Genomic DNA, 24910 nt, shown 5'->3' with positions numbered 1-24910 from the left:
ACAATTCAGATAACATATAAAAATACAGTGATTGTATAATGGGGGACAAACAGTTCTTATCGCCTTCACAAGACCGGGAGTGGGATCCTCATTACGAGGGGCATGGGCTGTTACAGATAAAGTGATCGGACCCTACCTCTGACTTTTCAGCAGCTTTGCCACTCATGCGAGCTGGAGGTTTTAGTCCGGCGACCTGGATGGTCCAGCGATCTGGAGGATATTTCAGGAGCTCGTTAGTCGATTGCTTGGAGCTCGTTGGGGGATTATCGGGAGCTCGCTATATGCTCGCTTTACGAGTTCTGGATTTTTGGTGGAGGCTGAACTTTCCTTGACAAGGTCGTCCGGGCCTTCTTGGCCTTGGATGATTGGGCCGGTCTATCGGACCGAGTCTGGCCCATGCGGGGTGATGCGGGAAATACATATAACACTTACCATATCTTAATTTAGAAACATTAATGGCCTATGTGATTGGCCATATTTTTAATAAAAAATGGCAATTTTCTATCTAAAATCTAGTTTTTGAGGTGTTTGATTAGCTATATTTTTTAGGTAAATTAAATTCTAACTTTTGGTCATGTGATGGCATTTTTTCACTTTTGCTAGAAAAGAAATTCCCGACCAGGGAGGGGGAGGAGAGAATAAATTTTCTAGGCAATTCGTACTCTTCACTCTTGATCACTCATTCATCCTCTTGTTTTGATTTTTGACTTCTCCCAAGATCTGAATCTTCAGCGAAAGAAGGGCAACGACAGAGTGAGCAAGAAAAAGGGCGAGCGAGAGCGACAATGAGCGATCAATGGGTGAACAACGATAGCAACAACGACCAGTGACGACAAGCTATGGTTATAGCGGCCAATGACAACAGCTCATTCGTCCTTTTGCTGGGTATATGTATATTTGTGTATATATATTTGATTTATTTTTTGAATATTTTATATATGTATATTTGATTTATTTTTTGAATATGTGAATATTTAATTATTTATGTAATTGATTATTAATTTGTATATTAGGTTATTGATTATCTCTATGTGTATATGTAATTATTTTTATGAAAAATAATTATAATTAAATATTAAAAGTTTAAAAAATATAATAATTTTTAAGTAAAAAATTAAGTCAATTAAACACATTTAATTAATATTTTTTTAAAAAATAATTATTTAAAAAATATTTTTTATACTTACAATCAAACACCCTCTGCAAAGAAAGGAAAAAAAAAACACCATTTCCTACTTAAAAAGTGCTACAGTAGGTGAAGACTGAAGAGTAGCCTTTCCCCTCCCTCGCCACAATTATGACCCACCAAACTTGTATACATACACACATTTTTAAGACTTGCACGCATTAGGCATGCATACATACATATATATATATATAAATGTGTGTGTATATATAGAGAGAGAGATCGTGAAGACATGAATTGGTTTTTCATTCATATCATTACATCTTTACAAAGGAAAATGGGGAAGCCCAGACCCTAGAGAGAGAGAGAGAGAGAGCATGGACTAGTTTCAACTTTCATACCATTACATAGTTTACAAGGAAAATGGGGGAAGGCAAGAGGACGTGGAATATTTTCCATTAGCTCGAACGAAATCTGAATCTCTAGAACCAAGAGCCTGCCTGTTTTCAAGCTACAAAACAGGAGGCCAAGTCCCAAATTTAAATATTACAAAAAGAAACGAAAGAAAAAGCAAAGTAAAAAAGAGTGGAGAAAAGAGGGTAAATCCTATTATCTATACATTAATTCGCTTCGGAACCAGAACAGTCCCCACGGACAGATTTATTACCCGGAAGAAACAGGGTTCAAAGCCCTAGCAAGTCCATTCATCGCACCGTAACTCTTTGAGCTGAAACCTAAGCAGCCAAGCAAGCCTTGCCTGTAGGGCAAGAACGTCTTCTTCCTCATCTCTTCTGCTTGCGCTCGATTGGCCGTGTAATGCAACTCATGCGGCGACGGTGGTGGCACTGCCCTCCTACGCTTCACCTTCTTCGTCTTGCTCGATGTAGGCTCTTTTACACTCGGCTGACTCTGCTTCACCTTCTTTGTCTCAGTTGCAGTCGACTCAGTTGCTGTCTTCCTTTCCTTGGACACTGGCGAGAACGATATTGAGCTCCAGAACTTGTGGCCGTTGTTCCTTCCTTCGCTTTTGCTTCTGTACAGAAAATCTTTCAATAACTCCCACTTCCTCGAGCTACGGCTGACCGAGGACGACCTCGACGAGGATGGCGTTGTTTCAGTTGACGCCAGTTCCTCCTTGTTCCTCTTGCTCTCAGTCTGTGCTCGTTCCTCAGCACCTTCATGCCACTGAAACGACGACGTTCTTAGAGGAGACATAGATCTGGTTCTTCTCCGCAGAGACCTATCTCGCCATTTCACCTCTCGTCCTCGTGGCTCATTCCTCTCAGCTTTGTCCAATGTAGCCTCGGAATCGGCTTCAACTTCGTCCAGATCCGGAAGCGGAGCGAGCAGCTGAGGCCGCTGCAGGTGCGTTGAGAGCTTCATCGGCCGGATCTGGCCGTTGAGGAACAACTCGTCAGCCGAGCTCATCGATCCTGCCAACGCCGAACCTGTGGTTCCAATCCCAAACCTTGCTGAGAAGTCGAACTCGAACGAGGCCGACATTGAGGCTTCGGACACCGGAGGCGCGAAGTTCGGAGAGGTCCGAGAGGAACAGAGCAAGAAGTGCATTGGACTCGCGGGAGCACTATAGAAGAATCCGCCACCGCCAAGGCCGCCGCGGCTGGGACTCGACGGAGCGCTGACGTAAGGTGTGGAGCAAGTGCTGTCGACGTCGTCGTAATGCGCGCTGGACTCGTGGAAGACGGTGGATTCGCCAGTGTCGGAGCTTTCGAGGTCTGGCGTGGAATGCACGGAGCCGTCTCCGCCGTCGACGTTGCTGGACGTCGGAGTTGCGAGCTGCTGGTCTTCCATATCAACGAATGAGAGAGAGAGAGAGAGAGCGAGGGGGGCAGTGTCGTGTGATTTGCGCTGCGCTGAATGCGTTGCGGAAAAATATACTGGGGGATGGGGTCCTATCAACAAAAGTAACCTTCATTTTTGGCATTTATATCGGAAATGCCACTGCTGCTTTCATTCCCGGTAAGTTCGGAAAGAAGCTTATATCAAATAAACTAATAATAAACTTTGAGAAATCTGAAATACCTTTCTTAGTTCTAAAATTAATTTCAAGAAACACTCTTTCTTTTAATTTCAGCTTAAATGTTTTGAGATTGATTTTACCACATAAATTTTTTTTTAATTAAAAAGGAATACCATGAATAAAATTTATCTTTTACCATAACCCAATTTCATATTAATAGTTTATTAGAAACTCTTAAATATATTATAATAATAATAATTATTATTACAACTTAATAATTAGGATCAGTTAACACCGTTACCACTAGTAATAACTAACATTCTCCTGAACATGGAAAAAATTCTACTACTTAATAATATGTAATATTTATTTAATAAACCAACCTAACACATCAAGAAGTTTTTTTTTTTTAAAAAAAAAAAAAAAAAAAGAATCCAATGAGTCGGCTTGACAACGTGAGCAAAGCATTGACTTTTTAAGAAAACAATGGGAACCCAAGGCTGGAAGGTGTGGATCTTTCCACGTTCACGTGGAGCAGCAGCTAGCTAATTAAATTAAATCTGCGGACCTTTTTACACAAATAGAATAATACTATCTATTACCATTACTATATCACTTTTCCCCTCAAAAGCTTTACAGATTCTAGGAGCCAAGTTGGGTTCAAGGTTGTGCTTGAATTAATTAATTATTATAGTCAGAAAATAAAATCACAAAATATTCAATAATCAATCCATTTTTTAATTTTGCTCCTCTAAAAAGTCAGCCCACCATTGCTTCCAATGCACCCGCTCTGATGGTACTACTGTACTGGGTTTCTTTCTTTCTTTCTTTTCTTGATACGGTGCAAGCAATGCCATGCCTGTGCTGAGCCCATGATTCTGACTTTCTAGGCAGCTAATACGAGGTTTGTTTAATAATTAATATTTAATTAATTGAAACCTTAAGGTCTGGTCAAGTTGATGGTAATATTAATTAAGTAGTGTTTATGTTGGAATAAACACACTACTTTGTTCATAAAGATAACCCAATGGGAGTGGACAGTGGAGTGGAGTGATAATGATCTTCTTTAGGCAACACAGAAAACCGTGCACCCATCTCAGCTTTTTGTCCATCCAATAAAGGAGAGCAGTGGTACCGTTTTCCCATGCCTCTACTTGGGTTGCCACTAAACCAACCGAACAAGATATTAACATTTATATATATATATATCTGTATATATGGGTCATCTAATGTTACAAATATTTGAGGAATAATTATTTTTTATTCTTCATACTTTAAAAAAAAAAAAAAAAGCAAAAACAAAATTAGTGTGTACCATCAAAGTTATACTTTTATTGAAATCCACTAGATAACTTCTAAATTGATAATCATTTCTATTTAATATTTTTAACTTTTTTATTTTAAAATTAAATTATGAAATTCATAGCTTTTACTAATTCCTTATAATATGTTAAAACTGGAAGAAGAGTTAATAGATGACTCTTGAGATACTTTTGTCAGAAAATTAGAGGAATACAAAAAAACTTATAAGAATAGAAGTAGAAGACAAGAAATACTTGATATGATACCTGCAGTTTACTATAAAGGTTCTATTCTACCTAAAACAAATACTCTTAATAAAATTTTAGCTTGTATGAGAAATAAAGTCCACAAATGTTGTGGTTTCTATGAAAGGAAATAATTTCATCTTCCATACAAATATTTCCTAGTTCATACACAAACCTCTTATTCTAACAATGTAATAATAACACTAGCACCATCAGACATGATTCTAAGTAACAAGCCCTATAACTTACTTGAAGCATACAATTATATAATTGTCAACTAGTCACGCAACAAATTCCCATTTATCAAAATGGAAAGAAGCCCATATGTCTCTATACATGTGGATTACCAAGGATTAGATTTAATGCATCTTTTTACTTCCATATGCTACAGAAAAGAATAGAGCAACAATAATTTTGTACACAGGCAGTTCAAATGTAATAAATTAGTTAAAAAGCTCATCAGGCAAGCTTTAGATTAAAAGAAATCAGCAATTACCTCATCAGCGAAAGAAGTTAGGATCCCGCTTCTCAGTCTTTACAGTACCCTCTTCAGATGCTTCAATGGCTTCAGATCAACAACAAAGCAGCAACCACCTCATCAACCAAGGAAGTTAGAATCTCCTCTATCTCTACAACTCTACAAACGCTTCAATGGCTATACATCAACAAGAAATCAGAAACCAACTCATCAATCAAAGAAGTTACAATCATCTTTTGAATCTCTTCACCCTCTTCAAATGCTTCAATTTCAAAGTGGACCCATCTCCCATACCAGGAGCTCATGTCTTTGTAGACAAGCTCATCCACCATCAAGTCTCCCATATTTCTCCAACTAGAAATTTCTCTGTACAATTCCTCCGCCAAACACTGCTTCCTTTCAATCAATGTTGCCCATTTGGGCCATGCCTTGCAGCTTGGGCCAAACTGCCTTTCCCACTTCAGTTGCAGCCATTCACTCACACAATCAATCAAAACCTCATGCTGGAGCTTGAAATACTCTTCTACATGTTCATCCAGTCCAGTTTTCTGATTCTCCAACTGATCGAAGAGATTGAGAGTCATCAAGTTGTTGACCCGACCGAGAATAAAATCCTCAAAAAGGAAATCTGCACTGCATAGTACTTTTGTTATGCATTCTAATTCCCACGTGGACTTGGATGATCTGTTGACATCCATCAAACCTAATGTAGTAGAAACCATATCGTTTCCACCCATGAATGGAGCTAATTGGGAAGATGCTGAATCTGGTAACTCTTTCTCAACTGCTCCTGGTAAGCACTTTCTCCCATGGATACAAGTGACTGTTTGGCAAGTGCTTGCCAACAAAGAGTGCTTGCTGCCTGATATGGCAGGGTCTTCCATTAGAGCATGTTATCGAGAAAAAGTAACAGCGGAAATTTGCATATTGTTTTGAGCTAACTGAAATCAAGAATCTAGTTCCTGCTAAAGCATATTTGCTTTGAGATGACTACTGATTGAAGTGACAATTATTTTGTTTTTGTCCCAGACACACAGTATGATCGCATATTCATTAAAATCTGATTAGATTGATAATGAAGACTATTCTAAGCCATCTGTAGATTTTCAAGACAAATTTATCTACCTCCACATTGACATATTTTAACTCTTCTTGTTTGAAGTCAGCCCACAAGCCAGAAAAACTTATTTTCCAAGTTTCCTCAATGCCAACATATCCATGAAATTGAATAGCTTTGAGAATTTGAAACTACAGTTCTTGCATTGAGTATTAAAGAAATAATGAAGACTTACAATTAGTAATACAACTGGTTTTGCTATCCAGTGAGCAGCAACTTCCACCAGAGGAAGAGGGTTCAAGGCTTAAAATTGAACTAGGATATTCAAAATCAAGTCCTTTTCCAGTTTCACCGGTGTTGCTGTCACTGCCGTGCGCTTCCATTTCCTCAAACTCCTGAAGATGTTAAAGAGAATTTTGAGTATTTCCATTACACAAACTATTTCCATGGACATCTATTATAATTCACCAAACAGCATGTTATTAGTTTGTTGGACCAAACAATGAAAAGCACACTAGAGTCCTGGACCACGGCAGTCATGGTTCATTAATCCATCTAAAATATTGAATATGTGTAGTGTGTTCATCCAGACATGACAAGGGGATATGAATATGAAATGAAGTGGACATAGAACATGGACAAAATATGATGTGGAGAAGTGGACACAACGTTCAAAAGCATAGGGCATGACAAGGGATGGATGCTGCTAACAAACAATAGTTTTTCATTGTTTAGATTATAAATACATTTATATTTATATGTATTTATACCAAAATGGTGAGAGACAAAAAAAATTCAAATTGTACGTTTAAGCTTGCATTTTGTTTAATGTTTACATAAGCAATGAAGACATGTTTCCACTTATTTCTCTAAGTGTGTCCAAATATTAAAAAAAAATTAAAAAAAAAAAGAAGGATATTTCAGGATGTATGCTCAACATGCCAAAGACTTGCCTGACAAGTTGCAACATCAACACTCATCTGGCACGGACAATGCAACTTCTTATAAATGTTTATATTTATTAATTCATAGGTATTGCAAAAAGTTTAACTGAGAAAAAGTAGTGCCATTCACATGTAGAAGTGAATAAGTACAATGTTACATTTGAAAAAAAATGGAAGATCTGAATACCAAATTCTGTAATTCAACTAAATTCTGCGTAACATTGCAATACTAAATTCATTTTTTTTCTGTAATACTAAATTCATTTTGAAGCTCTTTCACCATCTCAATTCTGTAACTTCTTGAAGGACAAGAAGAGTAATTATATTGTACACCCTCTGTGTTATATCCAACCACACGTTTCTTCTTAAAATAATTATTATGTCAGTATGGTCTTATATTTTTGGTCATGCTTCAATATTGCCCAGTTGTTAGCATATATGTTCAATATTGGTAACCAAATACTGTCTGATACCAGTATTATATTGTACCAACAACAAAATTGGTACCATATTCGGTATGGTATTGGCAGCTATGCTTTTAGCTAAAGTGGGCAATTGCAATTTTAAATTATTTATGTAGCAATTTCAAAACCTCAATTATCTCTTTTCCATGTTACAATGGGTATAAATGTATGCTGTTTTACAAATAACTAAGTGATACTTGAACTTAAATAAAGGGGTTACTTAGAAATAACCCTTATTTGTTTGACATTGATGTCTTATTATGCTTATTTGATGGGTAAATGGAGTGTTTCTATTTCCAATAACATGCAAGTTCCTTTTACTTTCCTGTTTAGATTTTGAAGATGTTATAAAATTGATAAAAATGTAATAGTTAAAGGGGTATCATACAGAAATGCCACTCATATCATCAGAAATTACATTCATGGCATCCCTAATACATTTCTAGCAGTAAGTATGGAGGCATTACTAGTAGTGCCAAGGATATTAAGTGGTCAGCTTGGTTCTAGAACTCTAAATAAATAATTTACAAGAGTAGAACCAGTACCAATGTGCCAAGTTATTCAACTGAACAGTTCCTCCTAGATAGCAGGTTCTTGGTCCAAGACCTTAAACCTGAGCAACATACAGGAAAAGTAACCTACAATCTTGCACTGACCAGTATTTGTATTTCTTAAGTTCTTTAGAGTGCTCGATCATTTCTTTAGTTGTTTTTGTTCATGCTCTGGACAGCTTACACTTAATATAGTTATATTATTTTGTAGGTAATTCAGAGTTCTTGCTCTATTATTCATTTATCATTGGGAAGTTAACCTATATTTTTTTCTTCTTCAGAATGCTTTTGTTAAATTGTTTGTTTTCTGCTAAACAACTAATAAGTTCTTTACGAGATGGCACATTATGCCAAAATATCAAATATGGGGGAGCTCCATCAGCCCCAAGCCCCCAAGAGCTACCAGTAATGATTTAAACATGTTCCACATGGCATAATAAAAATATAGTAATGTTTATTGTGAAGATCTCATAACAAAGTTTGAGCAATTACCTGATATAAATAAAAATATAATTAGCATATAGCCTCTCCTTGATGAAAATATTAATTTATGTAGCACAAAGGATAGAATAAGAGGACGCAGATGAAATTGTAAAAAGAGTACACTTACCTGGTACTTTTGTTTAGCTTTGAGCCAAAGATTATCAACTGAAGAGCAATCATATGGGCAGCTGGATTGATCTTCGTGCCAATTAAGTTGACAGCTATTTTCAATTTCTGAAGATACAGTGTTTATTACATTGAGATTGGGAAAGGAATCTTGCAAACTAAATGAAGAATAAGCAGTACTCTCAGCTTCAACAAAGTTATTTGCAGATGTCTCAACTTTACATGTTAATTCCTTAAGCTTTTGATCAAGGAGGACATTCAAAGCATCTCCACCAATTACACTCAATCCCAGAGAGGATAACCTTTTTAAGTCATGGGTATCATAGCCATGACAAGAACCAGAAGAAAGATGATTATTCTTTTCTATGTCCAAACAAGAGGGCAGGACTCCAGGTAATGATCTTTTAATGGGAGAAGTGAATGTAAAAGAAATAACATCCATTCTGCTTTTCCTGTCAACTGCACCCAGGTTCATGCAACCACCACTTGCTATATTATATCTTTCAGACCTTTCTTGCTTATTGATTAGTACATTCTTAGCAAGAATTTTTTCAAAAGGTACATCCTTATGAACAGAATGCTTCTTTTTTGAAAAAGTCTTCATTTTAGATGATTGAAGTTCCTTCCCAGTATCATTTGCCACAGAATCACCGTTTACCTTATTTGACACCTTATTAGGCCTAACAGAACCATTATTTGCTGGAACCTTTCTGTCCTCCTGGTTGGAGACTGAAGCTCTTGAAGTTGCTCTGTCTTTGTTAGTTACAAAGTTCCGCTTCTGGTTATTCTTCCTGAGCACATCAGAAGTCCTATTTGTAGAAGCCCTCTTCTGCACACCCTTTAGGGTATTTGTTTGGCTCTTATTAGGCCCTGGCTTAGCAAGATCACCTTCCTTCTGGCTAGTTGAACTCCTATTACTACTTGAAATGAATCCTGCTTTTTTCTGAATATTAGCCTTTGCTTGGGTTGCAATTGAAGCTGACGATCCCTTCCTCTTCATACTCTCATGACTATTTTTTAGTGACCCCATAGAATTGTTGGACAGTTGTGTATTTCCAGTTAGCCTCCTCCCACCATCCTCTACCTTCCTACCAATAACAGAGTTAGGCTCTTTCAGTACTCGAGATGCCTCAGGAAGCCCAGACACTGTATGTTTGGTATCTGTTTTCTCTTTCATATCTGGAATTCTCAAGGAAACTGAAGGCCTAGAGCATGGCATCCTACCCTCGGGTGTAGTTGCTGGAGGACCTTGCTCTATAATTTTTGCATCTGCCTCCACTATGCAGGTAACTTTGTCTGTTGGGACAAAACCAGAACTTTTGGTAGGGAACAACCTATGATGGGGCAGTGGAATGGATTTAGCTGATTTTGGAGGTAATATTTTGATTTGAGGCCTCTCAATCGTCCGGTTTTGCATCTTTTGCACACTTGGTTCTAGGAATTTTGGCACCTCATTTTTAATGTGATGCTCAATCTGAAAATTGGAGTCACACCTTCTGGAACGAGAATCACTGACGAATGGAGAGTCACAAAATGGGGTAGCAGAGGATTCAGATTCAGAACCATTTGAATTGGGCAATGAGTCCAGGCCCATGAGCTTAGCAACTACACCTGGCACTCTAGTTCTATATCCATCATCACATCTCACTGATAAAGAAAAATTATGATCATTACTTGCTTTGTCCCTCAGACCAGTCCCGTTATGATGTAAACCCACCTAAATATATGGCAATAGAAGCAAAGGAAATTATGAAGGTGTAACATCAAGTCATAAATAAGTAAAAACAATAAATCAAACACTCTAATCCCACTAGGTAGCTACATGAATTCTAGACCTCCATGCAACTCTATTAAATAAGTGCGGGGAGAGAGAGAGAGAGAGACTCACAAGGTGTGGGCGGATTCCATTTTCTGTAACATTTTCACTTCCTTGCTTTAGGACAGCTGCATCAAGCATACCCATAACAACAAATAATCAGCGTTATTAGAAAGAAAAACAAACAAGCTAGTGAACAGTAAAAGTGCAAGAACAAATGCATAAGGACATGTTCAGAATACACGAGGATCATAAGGAAACCTTTACCTGGCAATTCATACTTGTTCGAGAACAGCTTTTTCCTGGATTTGGCATTCCAGTCAAACAACTTAAAGAAACCTCCCTTTGTCCCTCGTTGCTCAATATCCATTTCCTCACCAATAATACCCCAAAACACAAATGTGCTCAAGATTTACAAAAGTTCAATATACATCTGCAGTAATGCAATTTGGCCCCAGATATCAGTTTCCTGAAATAAGCCTGAAATAAGGTCAAAATCTTCTTCTATTCTGTTCGCCCAGAAGACCAGTAAGCACATAAACTTGAATCACGACCCCAAATTTTCAAAGCCAAAGGAGAAATTACACACACATTTTTCGTATAGACACGCAAACTTACACGATCTAAAGTGTGAATGAATGAACGAACGAGTGTAGGGGCTGAGCCATTGAAAGCGAAGAGAAGCGAAAAAGCACGAGCGGATCCAAAACAAAAGAAACACTCACCAGAAATCGGTCGCAGTGAAACCTCTAAAAGTTCCAAACAGCGAACGTTCTTCCTTACTCTGGCGCTCAAGTCAAGAGGAGAAGAAGAAGAGTAGGAGGAGGAGGAGGAGGAGGAGGAGTTGAGATCTGCGGTGCCTTGAACGAATTGATTAGGTTTCTGACGAGAGGTGATGACAAGTGTAGGAAGCAGACAAGGAAGACGAGAGAGAGAGAGAGAGAGAGACATTACATTTACGTATCTACATCTATTACTACATCCGAATGAGTGAGAGAGAGAGAGAGGGAAATATTGTTTAGTTAGTTGTGAGTTGTGACTGACTGAGAGTAATAATAATAATAATAATAATAATTAAATATGTGAACTTGAAAATAATGGAATTGACTCACCAGCTCAGCCCACGCCGCCCCCCTCCACCACTCACCTTACCATTCTACCTTACACCTCTTAACTCTTAACCCACTTATCATGCCCATTTTTATAACTAAATACATTTTAATTTTATATTTAAAATATCTTAACATTTTATAAACATCATTTTGATGTTCTATAAATTAAAATATAAAGTTTAAAATAATTAAATTTTATACTTTTTAATAAAAATTAAAGTTAAAAATGTTTTGGATCTTCATGAATCATGCTGATGCTGTCCAAGTACCCCCCCCAAGTCAGTCAAATGCCAAACGGCCCAAACCAATGCAAATTTGTTTGGCTATGGTTGATATCATTTTTTTTTTTTTTGAGATAAATTTTCATCAGTACAAAAACATGTGTTAATTTTGCCCAGCAGACTAACAAGATGGGTGTGTCCATGGGAGAGGCGGCTGGAAACTATGTCCGTCCTCTCACATTTGCCCAAATCCGAGTCGAGCAATTATTCAATACAAACAATATAATATTTTTTATTATTACAATCACTTTTGTTTTTATATAATAAAAATAGCTTTTAAAACTAGTTACAAAGATTAAGTGTTCTGAAATTAATTCTCTAAAAATAATTTTTAAAAGTTAAAAACCATTTGAGGCAGCAGTTTTACCTTTTTGTGTTCAATGCATGGATGAACCTTCAAAATCTTGAGGCATGGCATGTGGTTGGGGTGGGGGGGGGGGGGGCATCATATATCATTATGGTCGGTTTTTCCACATCCTCATTCATCCTGTCCGCTACAGCTACACTGCACCATCTCAAAGGCTCACACACGAACAAGCATAAATCACTTTTCAATAAAAATTTTATGAATTAACCCCAATTTCACACATCTAAGGCCAGGCCAGCTTTTGCTCGGTGCACTAACTTGAAATACTTATTTTCAAACCCAATTTGTGGCTAGTTTGAGGAGAAAATTTCCATCAAAAATCTTTGTTCTCCAAAACCAATCACAGCCCTAAATTAGCGGGGGGCAAGGTGGTTTGCCATCAGTAATTTTTTTCTTTTTTTGTGTTTCCCCGGGAGATGATGCAGGCTTAAGGTTATGATTTGAGGGACATGGAATGTAATTCCTGGACTGTGCCTTCAAACCCAATCTTCCTCTATAAGAAAATGTGTGTATAGAATTATTGTACACAATTATATGATTTGAAAGGAGAAAAGGCCAATAAAATATAATGCAATGAGACCACTCATTAATACTAGAAAACAACATATCCAGCTTTTATCCCACTATGTGAGGTCGGCTATATGAATTCTAGACTTCCATATATTTCTATCTTTTGTCATATCTTCATTGAGATTCATACACTTCATATCAAACTTTAATGTCTCCCCCAAAGTATTTTTAGGTCTGCCTCTACCTCTTTTTTTGATTAATTATTCCATTTCTCATTAATACTAGAAAACCAAGAGGAAAATACTACCATAAAACAAAAAATTAAGCCAAATTCATATATGTGGGTGTGTGCATATAACAGTTCAAATAATTTCACAACGTATAAGAGCAAGCAAGCACCTGAGATGGGGAGTCCATCTGTAAATAAGGTTCAGGAACAGCATCAATGGCAAGGACTTGGAATCAAGCATCCCAAACAAATACCAAAGGAAGAGTCCCAAAATGGAAAAAATAAAATAAAAATTAAAGGACGAAAAAGACTAAAAAGTGGGGAAATTAAAGAGAGCTGCAAGTGATGGGTAACAAATGGCTTAAACACAAATCTCATGAGCTAATTGGGAAGAAAGGATTCATCAAGCAGCTGGTATTTGTAATGCAAATGGAAAAAACACTTGGAGAAGCACATAAAACCAATTCACAAGTAAGCTAAGTGGCAGGGGGAAGAAACCATCAAATTACATATGTTCATCAAATAAATGGCAGCAGCATTTGTGATGCACATTAAACCAGTTTTTACTTGTACCCAGAACTCATATTTGAATCTAATCTCCTACAGAGATCTTGTAAATCTCAGAACTTTTGGAAAAGGAAAAAAAAAAAAACGTACAAACTTATTCGTTTGGTAACACTACAAACGGTGTCGACTGACAACCATGACTGCCATCTCCTTGATACTGACAAGATTGCCACGTTTCTGGCGGTTCCATCTCACCAAATTAATGGATCATATTGTGAAAGATAAGAACCATAATGGAATGAAGGAACAAGTATCATGTCACAACAAGAAATGTGTCTAATTATCTTTGTCCCAAACCTCTTCAGATTAAGGGACTGTGCGTGCGTGTGTTTTGCTGAGAATTGGTGTGTGTTTTATAGATTAAGCAAGGACTAGGTTTCCCAATGAACAAACAGACAGAGTACGTGAATCCAACTCCCATGAGCAATCAACTTTAAGAGGCAACAGGAATATTAGGGGCTGCTTGGTTGTAGAAAATAGTTTCTAGTTTTCTATCTCTAATTTTCTAAAAAATCTCTAATTTTTATTTTTCATAAAAAATTTGAAAAACACATCAAATGTTAGAAATAAAAAAAAAAAAAAAACTAATTTCCAACCTAGAAAATTGGAACATTTGTCCAAAAAAGATATAGATGTTTTAATTTCTTTTGTGCAACTTTTATTAGAAAAGGAGATGGAGATGATTTTGGATTTTTTTATTAAATCACGTTTTTCATCTCCAAATTAATAATGGAAATCTCATTTTAGGTGTTTTCCAAGTTTAGATCAATTTCAAAAAACCGTGTTTTCCAAATCTGCATTTTCTATTTGAAAATCTTTTATATTTGAACAAGCTTTCTAATTTTCCATTTTCTATTGAGTAATTTTCCAGAAAACTGGAACTGTTTTTCACAACTAAAATAGCCCCTTAGCTTTGTGATTCCCAACACAAACAAATAAGTTTGACTACAATTGTCCCAGGGCACCAAAACTACAAAAAATTATTGGGGCATTCTGATGGGTTCAAGCAAAAAATGCAATTCAACAGTGAAATCCACATGTTATTACTGCTCTCATCCGGTAAATGTACCAGTTAAATAAGTAGCTAAGTATGACCTTGTAACAGATTTTTACTGCCTCCAGTGGGGGTAAGAATTAAGCAATCCTGCTTTCTTTGACAGAGATGCTCCACGGTTGCAGTGCTGCAAAGTGACGCTAAGTCCAGTCAGCAAACAAATAGAACAATAAGATTCCACGTGACCCAAAGCACTTCTTAATAACCAGAGTTCTTTCATCTTACAATATCCTAGAGCATCTTAATTAGCTGTAAATTGATGAAATTGAGAATCACAAAGAAATGAGCAGAAAAATCTAATTAACCTGCACCAAAAATCTTCTATCTAATCTTTTTAACTTTATCAGGTTCCTTAGTGCATTAAATTCACCCTTCTAAGAAACCTCCATGAACATGTAGGCTGCTAGTGAATGTATAGATATATAGGCCCGGGAAATTTAAACAAGCAAGTACATGAATAGGCCCAGATTCGCTTGCATTTCAAGCAGTTGGATCTTTTAGACACAGTTTCTCTCCCTTTGTGTCATTCTGTTCACTTCTATGTGGTATTAGTTATCAAAAAAGGAAACAACAACAATAACAAGTCAAGCCCTAATTCCATTACATCGGGTTAGATGCATAAATTCTAGTTTCACTGCTCATGTTTATCTATGGCCTTATCTTATGTAAGGCCCTGATAACTCATAAGATTATATAAATTAAAAATGAAAAAAATCATAGATAAACATGGGAAAAGGAGGGTCTTCTTCAAACCACAAAGAGTGGGAATTGAACAGTTCATGTCAAATAAGTAGGAGACAGTATTGTGAGGTCGAATGAAATATCCAAATGCATGCCTTATTCCCTCCAATGATCAATACTTTTAACAATAAATACTAAATAGTACTGTTACATCCCAACAAGATAAAAAAATTCATTACAAATATCTGCAAAATATCTTACCTCCAAAGGTCCACAAATGACTGATTTAGGTATCATCGCAAAGCAAGATAACATAGATACAGCAACAAGAAGAGGAATTACAAAAGTGTGCAAGCAATTGGCTAGATGAAAGGAACATGTATCATGTCACGGCAAGAAACATGACTTATTTTCTGTCCAAAATCCCACCAGATTAAGGGACTGCCAGTCTGTCTTTTGGTTCAAGAGTTACATTCCAAAAAAATAATAATCCAAAACAAGGACCAGGTTTCCCCTTGAATAAGAAAACAAAAGGCAAGAATCCTACTCCTGCTAGCACTCACTTCCAGAGGCAACAAGACTATTAGATTTCTGATTCTCAAGAAAAGAACAAAGAAATTTCAAATGCAATTGTCCCATTGGCACCAAAACCCTAAAACTTAGTGTGGCATTCAAATAGGGATCCAGAAAAAGTGCAATTCAACAGTGAATCACATATTCTGGCTGCTCATCCAGTGAACGTACCAGATGAGACATCAGCTAAATAAGTAAAAAAAAAAAACTTTGACCTCATAACAGCCTTTTACTACTTCCAGTAGGGGTAAGAATAAACCCATTTGGATTTCCTTGACAGGGATGCATCACTGTTGCAGTGTTGCAAGGGGACACAAGTCCAATTAGTAAACCTTACAACATTCAGATTCCACCAGATCCAAAGCACGGAATTCCTAATAACCAAAGTTCAATCATCTTTTGATATCCTGGAACATGGAGGAGGCATGAATTCAAAGCACAATTGACATGGAGAGAGGTTCTTCCAGTCAGTCCTGGAGTTCTAATTCTGGAAAGGGATGGAAAAAAGCAGGGAAAAGAATGTAGCTTTTTAGATAGAGAGTTGTAAAGAGACAGATTTGTAAAAAGATAGTGTATCAGGGTTGAATTTGTGTGTGTGTGTGTGTAGAGAGAGAGAGAGAGAGAGTTTTGTACTCCTCTTTCTAATGAAGATAGACACAGAAGGGAGGTCTTTGATAAAAAAAAAAACAGACCTTAAAAACTAAAACTCAACCACAGAGGGTCATAGTGAAAATTATCCAAACTGTAGGAGGTTTGGATTGAAGTGACCCTTAAAAAGGTGGTCATTTAAGCCCCAAGAATCTTTCTTCTTTTTGTTTTCGGTTTTTCAATTTTTTTTTTTTTGGATTTTACTGATTTTTTGTGATCCTTTTTCATCCGTGCAATGAATTGTGGTGAAGGGCTTATCCAACCACCTTAATGCCCCCTGCTTAGGTTACAAGCCCAAGCCCAAATTGCCGAGCCCGGGCCCAGCAATCTCCATCTCAAAAAGTCAAACTTATAAGGAAAAGCATTTCCTGGTGCCCAGTTGATGTGGGAAGGCGCAAAACATGGGACTATTAATTTGTATTCAAATATTGTTAAAGGTGGTTTCCAAAGCAAAAATCTAGATAGGTTTAAAACCCCTATCATCATTTATAACTGAGTAGAATCCAGCTTGTTAGAGAAATTACATCAAACTACAATGCAGCCTTGCCAAAAAGTTGTGCATTAAGTGGAAGTTAGAGGCTATTTGCATCATTAATGCTTGCTAATACTAAAACTAGATTGATTGTATATAATGAAATATCAGCAAAACAAAATATCCCCATTTAGGGGCAAACCCTTTATAAAAGATGTCAAAACCCCTTAGAATAGACTGTTTAAACCAAAAGGCATAGATAAACATGGCAAAAAGGAAGGTCATCTTTAACCACAAAGAGTGGGAATTGAACAATTCATGTCAAATAAGTAATTCAGTATTGCGACGTTGAAGGAAATACCAAATAAATGCCTCATTCTTTCAAATGATCAACACTTTTAACAGCAAAAGGTGTTGTTCTGTCCCAACGTGAAAAACTATGGATTACAAGTATTTGTGTATCTTACTTTTAAAGGTCCACAAATGACTGATTGAGGTATCATCACAAAGCACATTAACAAGATACAGAAGCAAGAAGACGAATTACAGAAGTGTGTAAGCAATAGGCTCGAGGAAAGGAGCATGTATCGTGTCACAGCAAGAAACATGTATTATTTTCTGTGTCCAAAATCTCATCAGATTAAGGGACTGCAATATGTCTTTTTGTTCAGGAGTTGCATTCCAAAAAATAATAATCCAAAAAAAAAAAGACTAGGTTTCCCATTGAACAAGAAAACAAAGTGTAAGAATCTGACTCCTGCTAGCACTCAAATTCCAGAGGCAACAGGACTAATAGCTTTCAGATTCTCAAGAAAAGAACAAAGAAATTTCAATTACAGTTTCCCCATTGGCACCAAAACCCTAAAAATTATTGTGGCATTCTAATGGGGATGCAGCAAAAAATGCAATTCAACAGTGGAATCCCATATTCTGGCCGCACAGTGAATGTACCAGATGAGACATCAGCTAAATAAGTAAAGAACACTGACCCCAAAACAGCCTATTACTACTTCCAGTGGGGGTAAGAATAAACCTGTTGAAGTTTGTCTCGAGTTTTGTCCTAGAAGATAGCAGAACCGGAAAGAAGCGTGAAGGAGTAGTCTCGGCTGACGAAATTAGGCAGCTAGGGGTAAAGTGTAATTAGTACATTTTGTTGGGGTTAACATGTAATTTCCCTAAGTTAGTTAGTTGCCTAAGTGTGTCCGCCTCTTCTATAAATAAGAGGGCAAGGCGCATGCTGAGGGGGAATCATTCTGTGAGTGCTCTAGTCCTTTGTATTATGAATGCAAGGCATTGTTCAAGAAAGGAAGACTGTCTGCAAGTCTTGGGGTTTTTTCTTGGGGAAACAGTGTGGTATTGTAATCAGGGTTTGTGGGCTATGAGGGCTGTGATGTACTGATCTTTTGTCTGGAAATAAAGACTGCTTGAATGGGTGTTTGAAGGCTGGATATGGTTTTCTCAAAGGAAACCGAACCAGGATAAATCCGCGCCTATTGCTTGTGGTTTGATTGTTTCTTGTTCTTATTTTCATTCTGTTTTTTATTGCTTATATTTTCTGTTTTCAATTCCTATTATCGCTGGGTGGATTTGAGAGTGTTGAGAGAGGCATATTCCATTAGTGTTGCAAGGGGACACAAGTCCAATTAGTAAACCTTACAACAATCAGATTCCACCAGATCCAAAGCACGGAATTCCTAATAACCAAAGTTCAATCATCTTTTGATATCCTAGAACATGGAGGAGGCATGAACTCGAAGCCCAATTGACATGGAGAGAGGTTCTTCCGGTCAGTCCTGGAGTTCTAATTTTGGAGAGGGACAGAAAAAAAGCAGGATAAAAAAATGTAGCTTTTTGGATAGAGAGTTGTACAGAGACAGAGCTGTAAAACAATAGTATATCAGGGTTGAATTTGATAAAGATAAATAAACATAGAGACCTTAAAAGCTAAAACTAAACCGTAGAGGGTCACCATGAAAATAATTCAAACTGTAGGATATTTGGATGAAAGTGACCCTTAAAAAGGTGATCGTCTAAGCCCCAAGAATCTTTTTTTTTTTTTTTTTCAGTTTTTCAATTTTTTTTGGATTTTATTGATTTTTTGCGATCCTTTTTCATCCGTGCAATGAATTGTGGCGAAGGGCTTATCCGACCACCTCAATGCCCCCTGCTTAGGTTACAAGCCCGAATTGCCGAGCCCGGGCCCGCAATCTCCATCTCAGAAAGTCAAGCTTTTAAGGAAAAGCATGTCCCAGTGCCTAGTCGATGTGGGAAGGCACAAACGTGTGGGACTATTAATTTGTGTTCAAATATTGTTAAAAGCGGTTTCCAAAACAACAATCCACCTAGGTTTAGAACCCTACTCACCATTTATAACTAAGTACAATCCAGGTTATTAGAGAAATTACATCAATGTACGATGCAGACTTGCCAAAAAGTTGTGCATTAAGTGAAAGTTAGAGGCTATTTGTGGCATAAATGCTTGCTGATACTAAAACTAGATTGATTATATATAAAACGAAATATCAACAAAACAAAATATCCCCATTTAGGGGCAAACCCTTATAAAAGAGGTCAAAACCCCTTACAATAGATTGTTTAAACCAAAAGGCATAGATAAACTAGGCAAAAAGGAAGGTCATCTTTAACCACAAAGAGTGGGAATTGAACAATTCATGTCTAACACATAATTCAGTATCGCAATGTTGAAGGAAATACCGAACACATGCCTTATTCTTTCCAATGATGGACACTTTTAACAGTGAATAGTGTTGTTCCATCCCAACATGAAAAATGATTGATTACAATATTTGCAAAATATCTTACCGTTAAAGGTCCACAAATGACTGATTGAGGTATCATCACAAAGCACATTAGCATAGATAGAGCAGCAAGAAGATGAATTACATATTCTGTGGATCCAGCAAAAATGCAATTCAACAGCAAAATCACATATTCCTGCTGCTCATCCGGTGAATGTACCAGATGAGATATCAGCTAATAAGTAAAAAACTCTGACCTTATAATAGCCTTTTACTACTTCCAGTGGGGGTAAGAATAAACCCATTTGGATTTCCTCGACAGGGATGCATCATTGCTGCAGTGTCGCCAAGGGGACACAAGTCCAATTAGTAAACCTTACAACACCAGATTCCACCAGATCCAAAGCTTGGAGTTCCTAATAACCAGAGTTCAATCATCTTTTGATATCCTAGAATATGAAGGAGGCATGAACTCGAAGCCCAATTGACATGGAGCAAGGTTTCTCTGGTCAGTCTGGGAGTTCTAATTCTGGAAAGGGACAGACAAAAGCAGGATAAAAAAATTGCAGCTTGTTTAGACAGAGAGTTGCAGAGAGAGAGAGTTGTAAAAAGAGTATGTATCAGGGTTGAATTTGTGTGTGCATGCGTGTGTGTGTGTGTGTGTGTGTGTGTGTGTGTGTGTGTAGATATATATATACATAATTATATATATAGTGTTGGGAGGAGTCGAAAGCTCAACCCTAATCAACCCCCTTAATACTCAAATAGCAGCAACCAAAAACATATACAAAAGAATGGACAGAGAACCATAAACAAGCATAAAATAATGAACAAAATATAAACACAAGAGATTTACCGTGCTTCACCCATTAAAGAGGGCTACGTCCACGTTGAGCTCCGACAAAGAGAGTTCACTGCACTATAGGGATAAAGATTTACAGCCAGCGAGCCACCGATTACAAAACCAAAAACAACAACTCTCTGATCTCATTGTACAACGAAAAACCCTCTGAAAATTAGCTCGACCCCATAACCACAATCTAAGGTTAGAAGCTTACAACTTAGAGAATAGAGCAAAAACAAAGAACATCCAAAAACTAAGAGAATGAGAACAAAAGAATAATCAGAACAAACTCTAATGCAACAGATAATCGGAGGCCGTCGCTCTACCGATCCCGAGGAGACTGTAGCTGATATAAAGGCGACTCAAGCGGTGGAGATCGAGTCGTATAAAGGAAATAGCAGAGCATCAACGATCGGGAGAGAGGCAGGCTAAAAGACAAGAACCAGCATGCCAAATGAAACGGCAGGGAGGTTGCCGTTTTGGCCCACCTTGGGCCCAAAACGCTGCCGTTTTGGGCAGCCATAGGGGTTGCCAAAAAGACCCTCCTGCCCCTGCCAGAAATGGTGCCGTTTTTGAAGCTTCACTTACAACATATATATATATAGAGAGAGAGAGAGAATTTTGTACTTCTCTTCTTAATGCAATAAGAAATGGAAGGGAGGTCTTTGATAAAAAAAAATAAATAAACCACCGCAAACCTTAAAAGCTAAAACTAACTCACAGGGGGTCACCATGAAAATGACCCAAACTGTAGGAGGTTTGGATGTTCATGACAGTTAAAAAAAAAGGTGGTCGTTTAAGCCCCAAGAATCTTTTTTTCGTTTTCGTATTTTCAATTTTTTTTTTTTTTTTGGATTTTACTGATTTTTTGTGATCCTTTTTTCATCCGTGCAATGAATTGTGGGGAAGGGGCTTATTCGACCACCTTAATGCCCCCTGCTTAGGTTACAAGCCCACGCTACCGGCCTAGGCCAAGCAATCTCTATCTTAGAAAGTCAAACTTATAAGGAAAAGCATTTCCTAGTGCCTAGTCGATGTGGGAAGGTCCAAAACATGGGACTATTAATTTGTTGTTTGATTATTGTTAAAAGTGGTTTCAAGAACAGCAATCCACCTATGTTTAAAACCCTGCTCATGATTTACAACTTAGTAAAACCCAACTTATTACAGAAATTACATCAAACTACAATGCAGCCATGCCAAAAAATAAGTTGCGCATTAAGTAAAGTTAGAGGCTATTTGCGTCATCAATGCTTGCCAATACTAAAACTAGATTGATTTTATATATAACTAAATATCAACTAAACAAAATGCCACCATTTAGGGGGCAAACCCTTTATAAAAGAGGTTAAAAACCTTTAGAACTAACTGTTTAAACCCAAAAATCATAGATAAACATGGCAAAAAGGAGGGATTCCTTTAAACCACGAAGAGAGGAAATAAACAATTTGTGCCAAATAAGTAATACATTATTGTGGGGTCTAACAAATTATCCAAACACATGCCTTATTTTTTCCAATAATCCACACTTTTACAAATGAATAGTATAGATCCATTTTGACATGATAAACGATTGATTACAAATATCTGCGGAACATATTACCTTTAGATCCACAAATGACTGGTTTAGGTATCACCACAATGCACATTAACATATATATAACGGAAAGAAGATGCAATACAAAAGTGTGCAGGCAATAGGCTAGACGAAAGGAACATGCATCATGCCACAGCAAGAAATATGTCCTATTGCCTCTGTGCAAAACCCCATCAGATTAAGGGACTGCCAGTGTGTGTTATGTTCAAGAGTTACATTCCATAAAAATAACAACACAAGGCAGGGACTAGGTTTCCCCCTGAACAAGAAAACAAAGTGCAAGAATCAGATTCCCACCCTTCATGACTTTAGAATTAGATTATGTAATTTTTTGTTCCTTTTCCTATTTCCTTTTTTTTAAGGCCTTTTTTTCTATTTCTAATCCATGTTTATTTCTTTTTTCCATTTCATTACATATGAACTAGATTACGTGGTTTTTTCTATTTCTAAGCCATGTTTATCTCAGTTGGGGACAACTACAGCTTAATTCATTTCTTGTCTCAATTAATTGGCCCATATAAGCAACCACATTCCAAAATTTTAGGAGTAAGCGTTCTGCATTCCTGTTATCCATGTGTATTTGTGCATATTTAGTGGCTAAAATAAAATAATGAAAAGAGAAAGGGATAGTAGACCATAAAACCCCTAGTACTGCAACCACTATAGAAGGGATAAGAACATGAGAGAAAAAGAGGAAAATGTAGAAGAAAAGAAAGAAAGAAAGAAAAGAAAAAGAAAAGGGAGAAGGAAAAGATGCGAGGAAAAATAATAAAAATGTTGTTTTGCATTTTTGGTATTATGTTAGTTTGCTATCTATTCATTTATATGTGATATTTTGAATTGTTAGTACTTAATAAATTTCTATTATAGGGCATTCTTGGAATTTTCAAGTACTCTCCTGGGAAAGTGCTTAAAATACCAACACATCAATGTTACTTTCCCAATATTTGAATTCATACTTTCTCATGCATGTCAAACGCAACAATGTTACTTTCCCAGGAACAATAGTGTTGGGAATGGCATTCCCGGGAATTTAGTGGGTGAGAAGGCACCAAATGCAACTTCAGGTTTTCCTTCAAGGAAGTTTTTAAAGGTTAAAGGCAATACCGTGTTCTATAATGGTTTTAGCTTGAGAGAAATGCAAGAATTGTGCTTAGATATGTATTGTTTGTGTGAGGCAGGCTCCATTTTTATGTTTTCCTCTTTGAGCATGAAGCATGGACATAATTTGTTTGTGTTGGACCATATCTCGAGCATGTATTACTGATGTTCATAAGTTGGTATGTGATGTTCTGCTACTCATGCATAATAAATGATAGTTTCTTCTTGCCTCAAAACTCGCTTTGGAACCACTTTACTGAGTTTCACCGCTTATGTAGCATATTCCATGTGCTAGGTCAAGAAACTATATCTTCAAAGGCAAAAGCCATGGTTAACGGACGAAATGCTAACCACTTAAAAGAGGTTATTTTGGAAGAAAAGAGATAAATGGGTATTTAGAGCCTCAATTGGTAACGGATGGAACTCCATTATCCCTCATTTATTTTGTCATTCAATTTCTTAATACGCAAATCAACATTTCTTAAACTATGTTATCTGCCCTGACTTTCTCAGCAACCAAACAATTAAAAAGTAAAAGGGAACCAGGAACTTGAGCTACGATGCTACTGCTCACAAATTCATACAATGCAGATATTAGCACAGCTGAAAATTCAAAAGAAACCTCTATTGTTTCACCAAAATGTGTATGCGAAAAGCATAAACCAGTGCACGCTCATGTACAGATATATGCAAAGAATAACTTTCAGGAAGTGTTAGGGTTTGGTGTTGCGCAGCATATAAACGTTGGAATAATACCGTAAAGCTGAAGAAGCCGATCTTCGCATCTTACTGAACCAGAATAAATAAATGTGAACTAAACCTCGAGCTTTTTCCTCGTCCGGATTCAGATTCTCTCTCTCTCTCTCGCGCTCTGTGGTTGCTCGTGCGGTTACTTTTGCGTGCTTTTATGTTTCAAAAACACCTGCCCAGCAATTGAGCCAAATGGGCCCATGAAATGCTCCCCTGTCGGCCCAAACCGTTTGGGTCCACGTTCAAGAAAAATTTGTAAATCAAATCATCAAAACTATCCATCTATATTTATTAAATTAACACAAAAAGTCAGTCTATATAAATAGTCATGTTACTTGTACATCATTTATGTATATTTTGAGATACATAATATATATAAATGATATAAATACCCTTCACCTTATTGCGTCTCAGACCCTAGGTGAGGACATTTTAAACATTAAAACATCATTATGTACCCCAAAATATACACTATGATATACCAATAACATTTTTCATATATAAACTTAATACAAGAAAGTTTGAAGATTGGTTGCTAAAAATAATTTCTCGTCAAAATATGAAAAACATATTCTAAGTTACAACATACAAAAATAAATAACTTAGTGAAATCACTAAGACATAAATAAAATAAATTAATAACTTATCATTCAAATTTTAAATACACAATCAATTTATTTATTTGTTCTATTTGACAATACAATCTATTTATTTACTTTTAAGTTTACAACACCTGCTACTCCACTAGTTTATTTTAACTAATATCATCATATAAACATATAAAACTTATAT

The 24910-nt window shown here is 36.8% G+C and overlaps 2 protein-coding genes across 11 annotated transcripts; both read right to left on the bottom strand.

The window, feature by feature from the left end:
- Window positions 1–1374: 1374 nt before the first annotated feature.
- Window positions 1375–5295, bottom strand: LOC127799755 (uncharacterized). Its single transcript, XM_052333986.1, has 2 exons — window positions 5151–5295; window positions 1375–3039 (listed from the first exon to the last, which is right to left on the bottom strand). The coding sequence occupies exon 2, from the start codon at window positions 2936–2938 to the stop codon at window positions 1790–1792; it is 1149 nt and encodes a 382-aa protein (XP_052189946.1). The 5' UTR covers window positions 2939–3039; window positions 5151–5295; the 3' UTR covers window positions 1375–1789.
- Window positions 3531–24264, bottom strand: LOC127799718 (uncharacterized). Of its 10 annotated transcripts, none has more exons than XM_052333947.1 (9): window positions 24125–24221; window positions 20683–21221; window positions 20084–20355; window positions 14735–14820; window positions 10841–11042; window positions 10646–10701; window positions 8759–10474; window positions 6425–6584; window positions 3531–5994 (listed from the first exon to the last, which is right to left on the bottom strand). In XM_052333947.1, exons 5-9 carry the CDS (start codon window positions 10941–10943, stop codon window positions 5303–5305), a joined length of 2727 nt encoding a protein of 908 aa, XP_052189907.1. In that variant the 5' UTR covers window positions 10944–11042; window positions 14735–14820; window positions 20084–20355; window positions 20683–21221; window positions 24125–24221; the 3' UTR covers window positions 3531–5302. The 10 variants fall into 10 exon arrangements, with proteins under 10 accessions (XP_052189907.1, XP_052189917.1, XP_052189936.1 ...); XM_052333957.1 differs by having other exon boundaries at window positions 10841–11006; XM_052333976.1 differs by lacking the exons at window positions 20084–20355; window positions 20683–21221 and having other exon boundaries at window positions 24125–24264.
- Between the last annotated feature and the right edge of the window lie 646 nt (window positions 24265–24910).

Source organism: Diospyros lotus, chromosome 1 (genome assembly GCF_014633365.1).
Source record: "Diospyros lotus cultivar Yz01 chromosome 1, ASM1463336v1, whole genome shotgun sequence".
Classification (NCBI taxonomy): Eukaryota; Viridiplantae; Streptophyta; class Magnoliopsida; order Ericales; family Ebenaceae; genus Diospyros; species Diospyros lotus.
The sequence above is the reverse complement of the archived record's forward strand: the minus strand, read 5'-3'. Positions and strand labels throughout refer to the sequence as shown.

Coding starts and splice junctions, on each gene's coding strand:
- LOC127799718 (XM_052333976.1), bottom strand. CDS start 10,943: ATGGATATTGAGCAACGAGGGACAAAGGGAGGTTTCTTTAAGTTGTTT. Junction 10,702..10,840: donor GAACAAGTATGAATTGCCAG/GTAAAGGTTTCC, acceptor TGCTTGATGCAG/CTGTCCTAAAGCAAGGAAGT. Junction 6,585..8,758: donor AAGCTAAACAAAAGTACCAG/GTAAGTGTACTC, acceptor TAACATCTTCAG/GAGTTTGAGGAAATGGAAGC.
- LOC127799755 (XM_052333986.1), bottom strand. CDS start 2,938: ATGGAAGACCAGCAGCTCGCAACTCCGACGTCCAGCAACGTCGACGGC.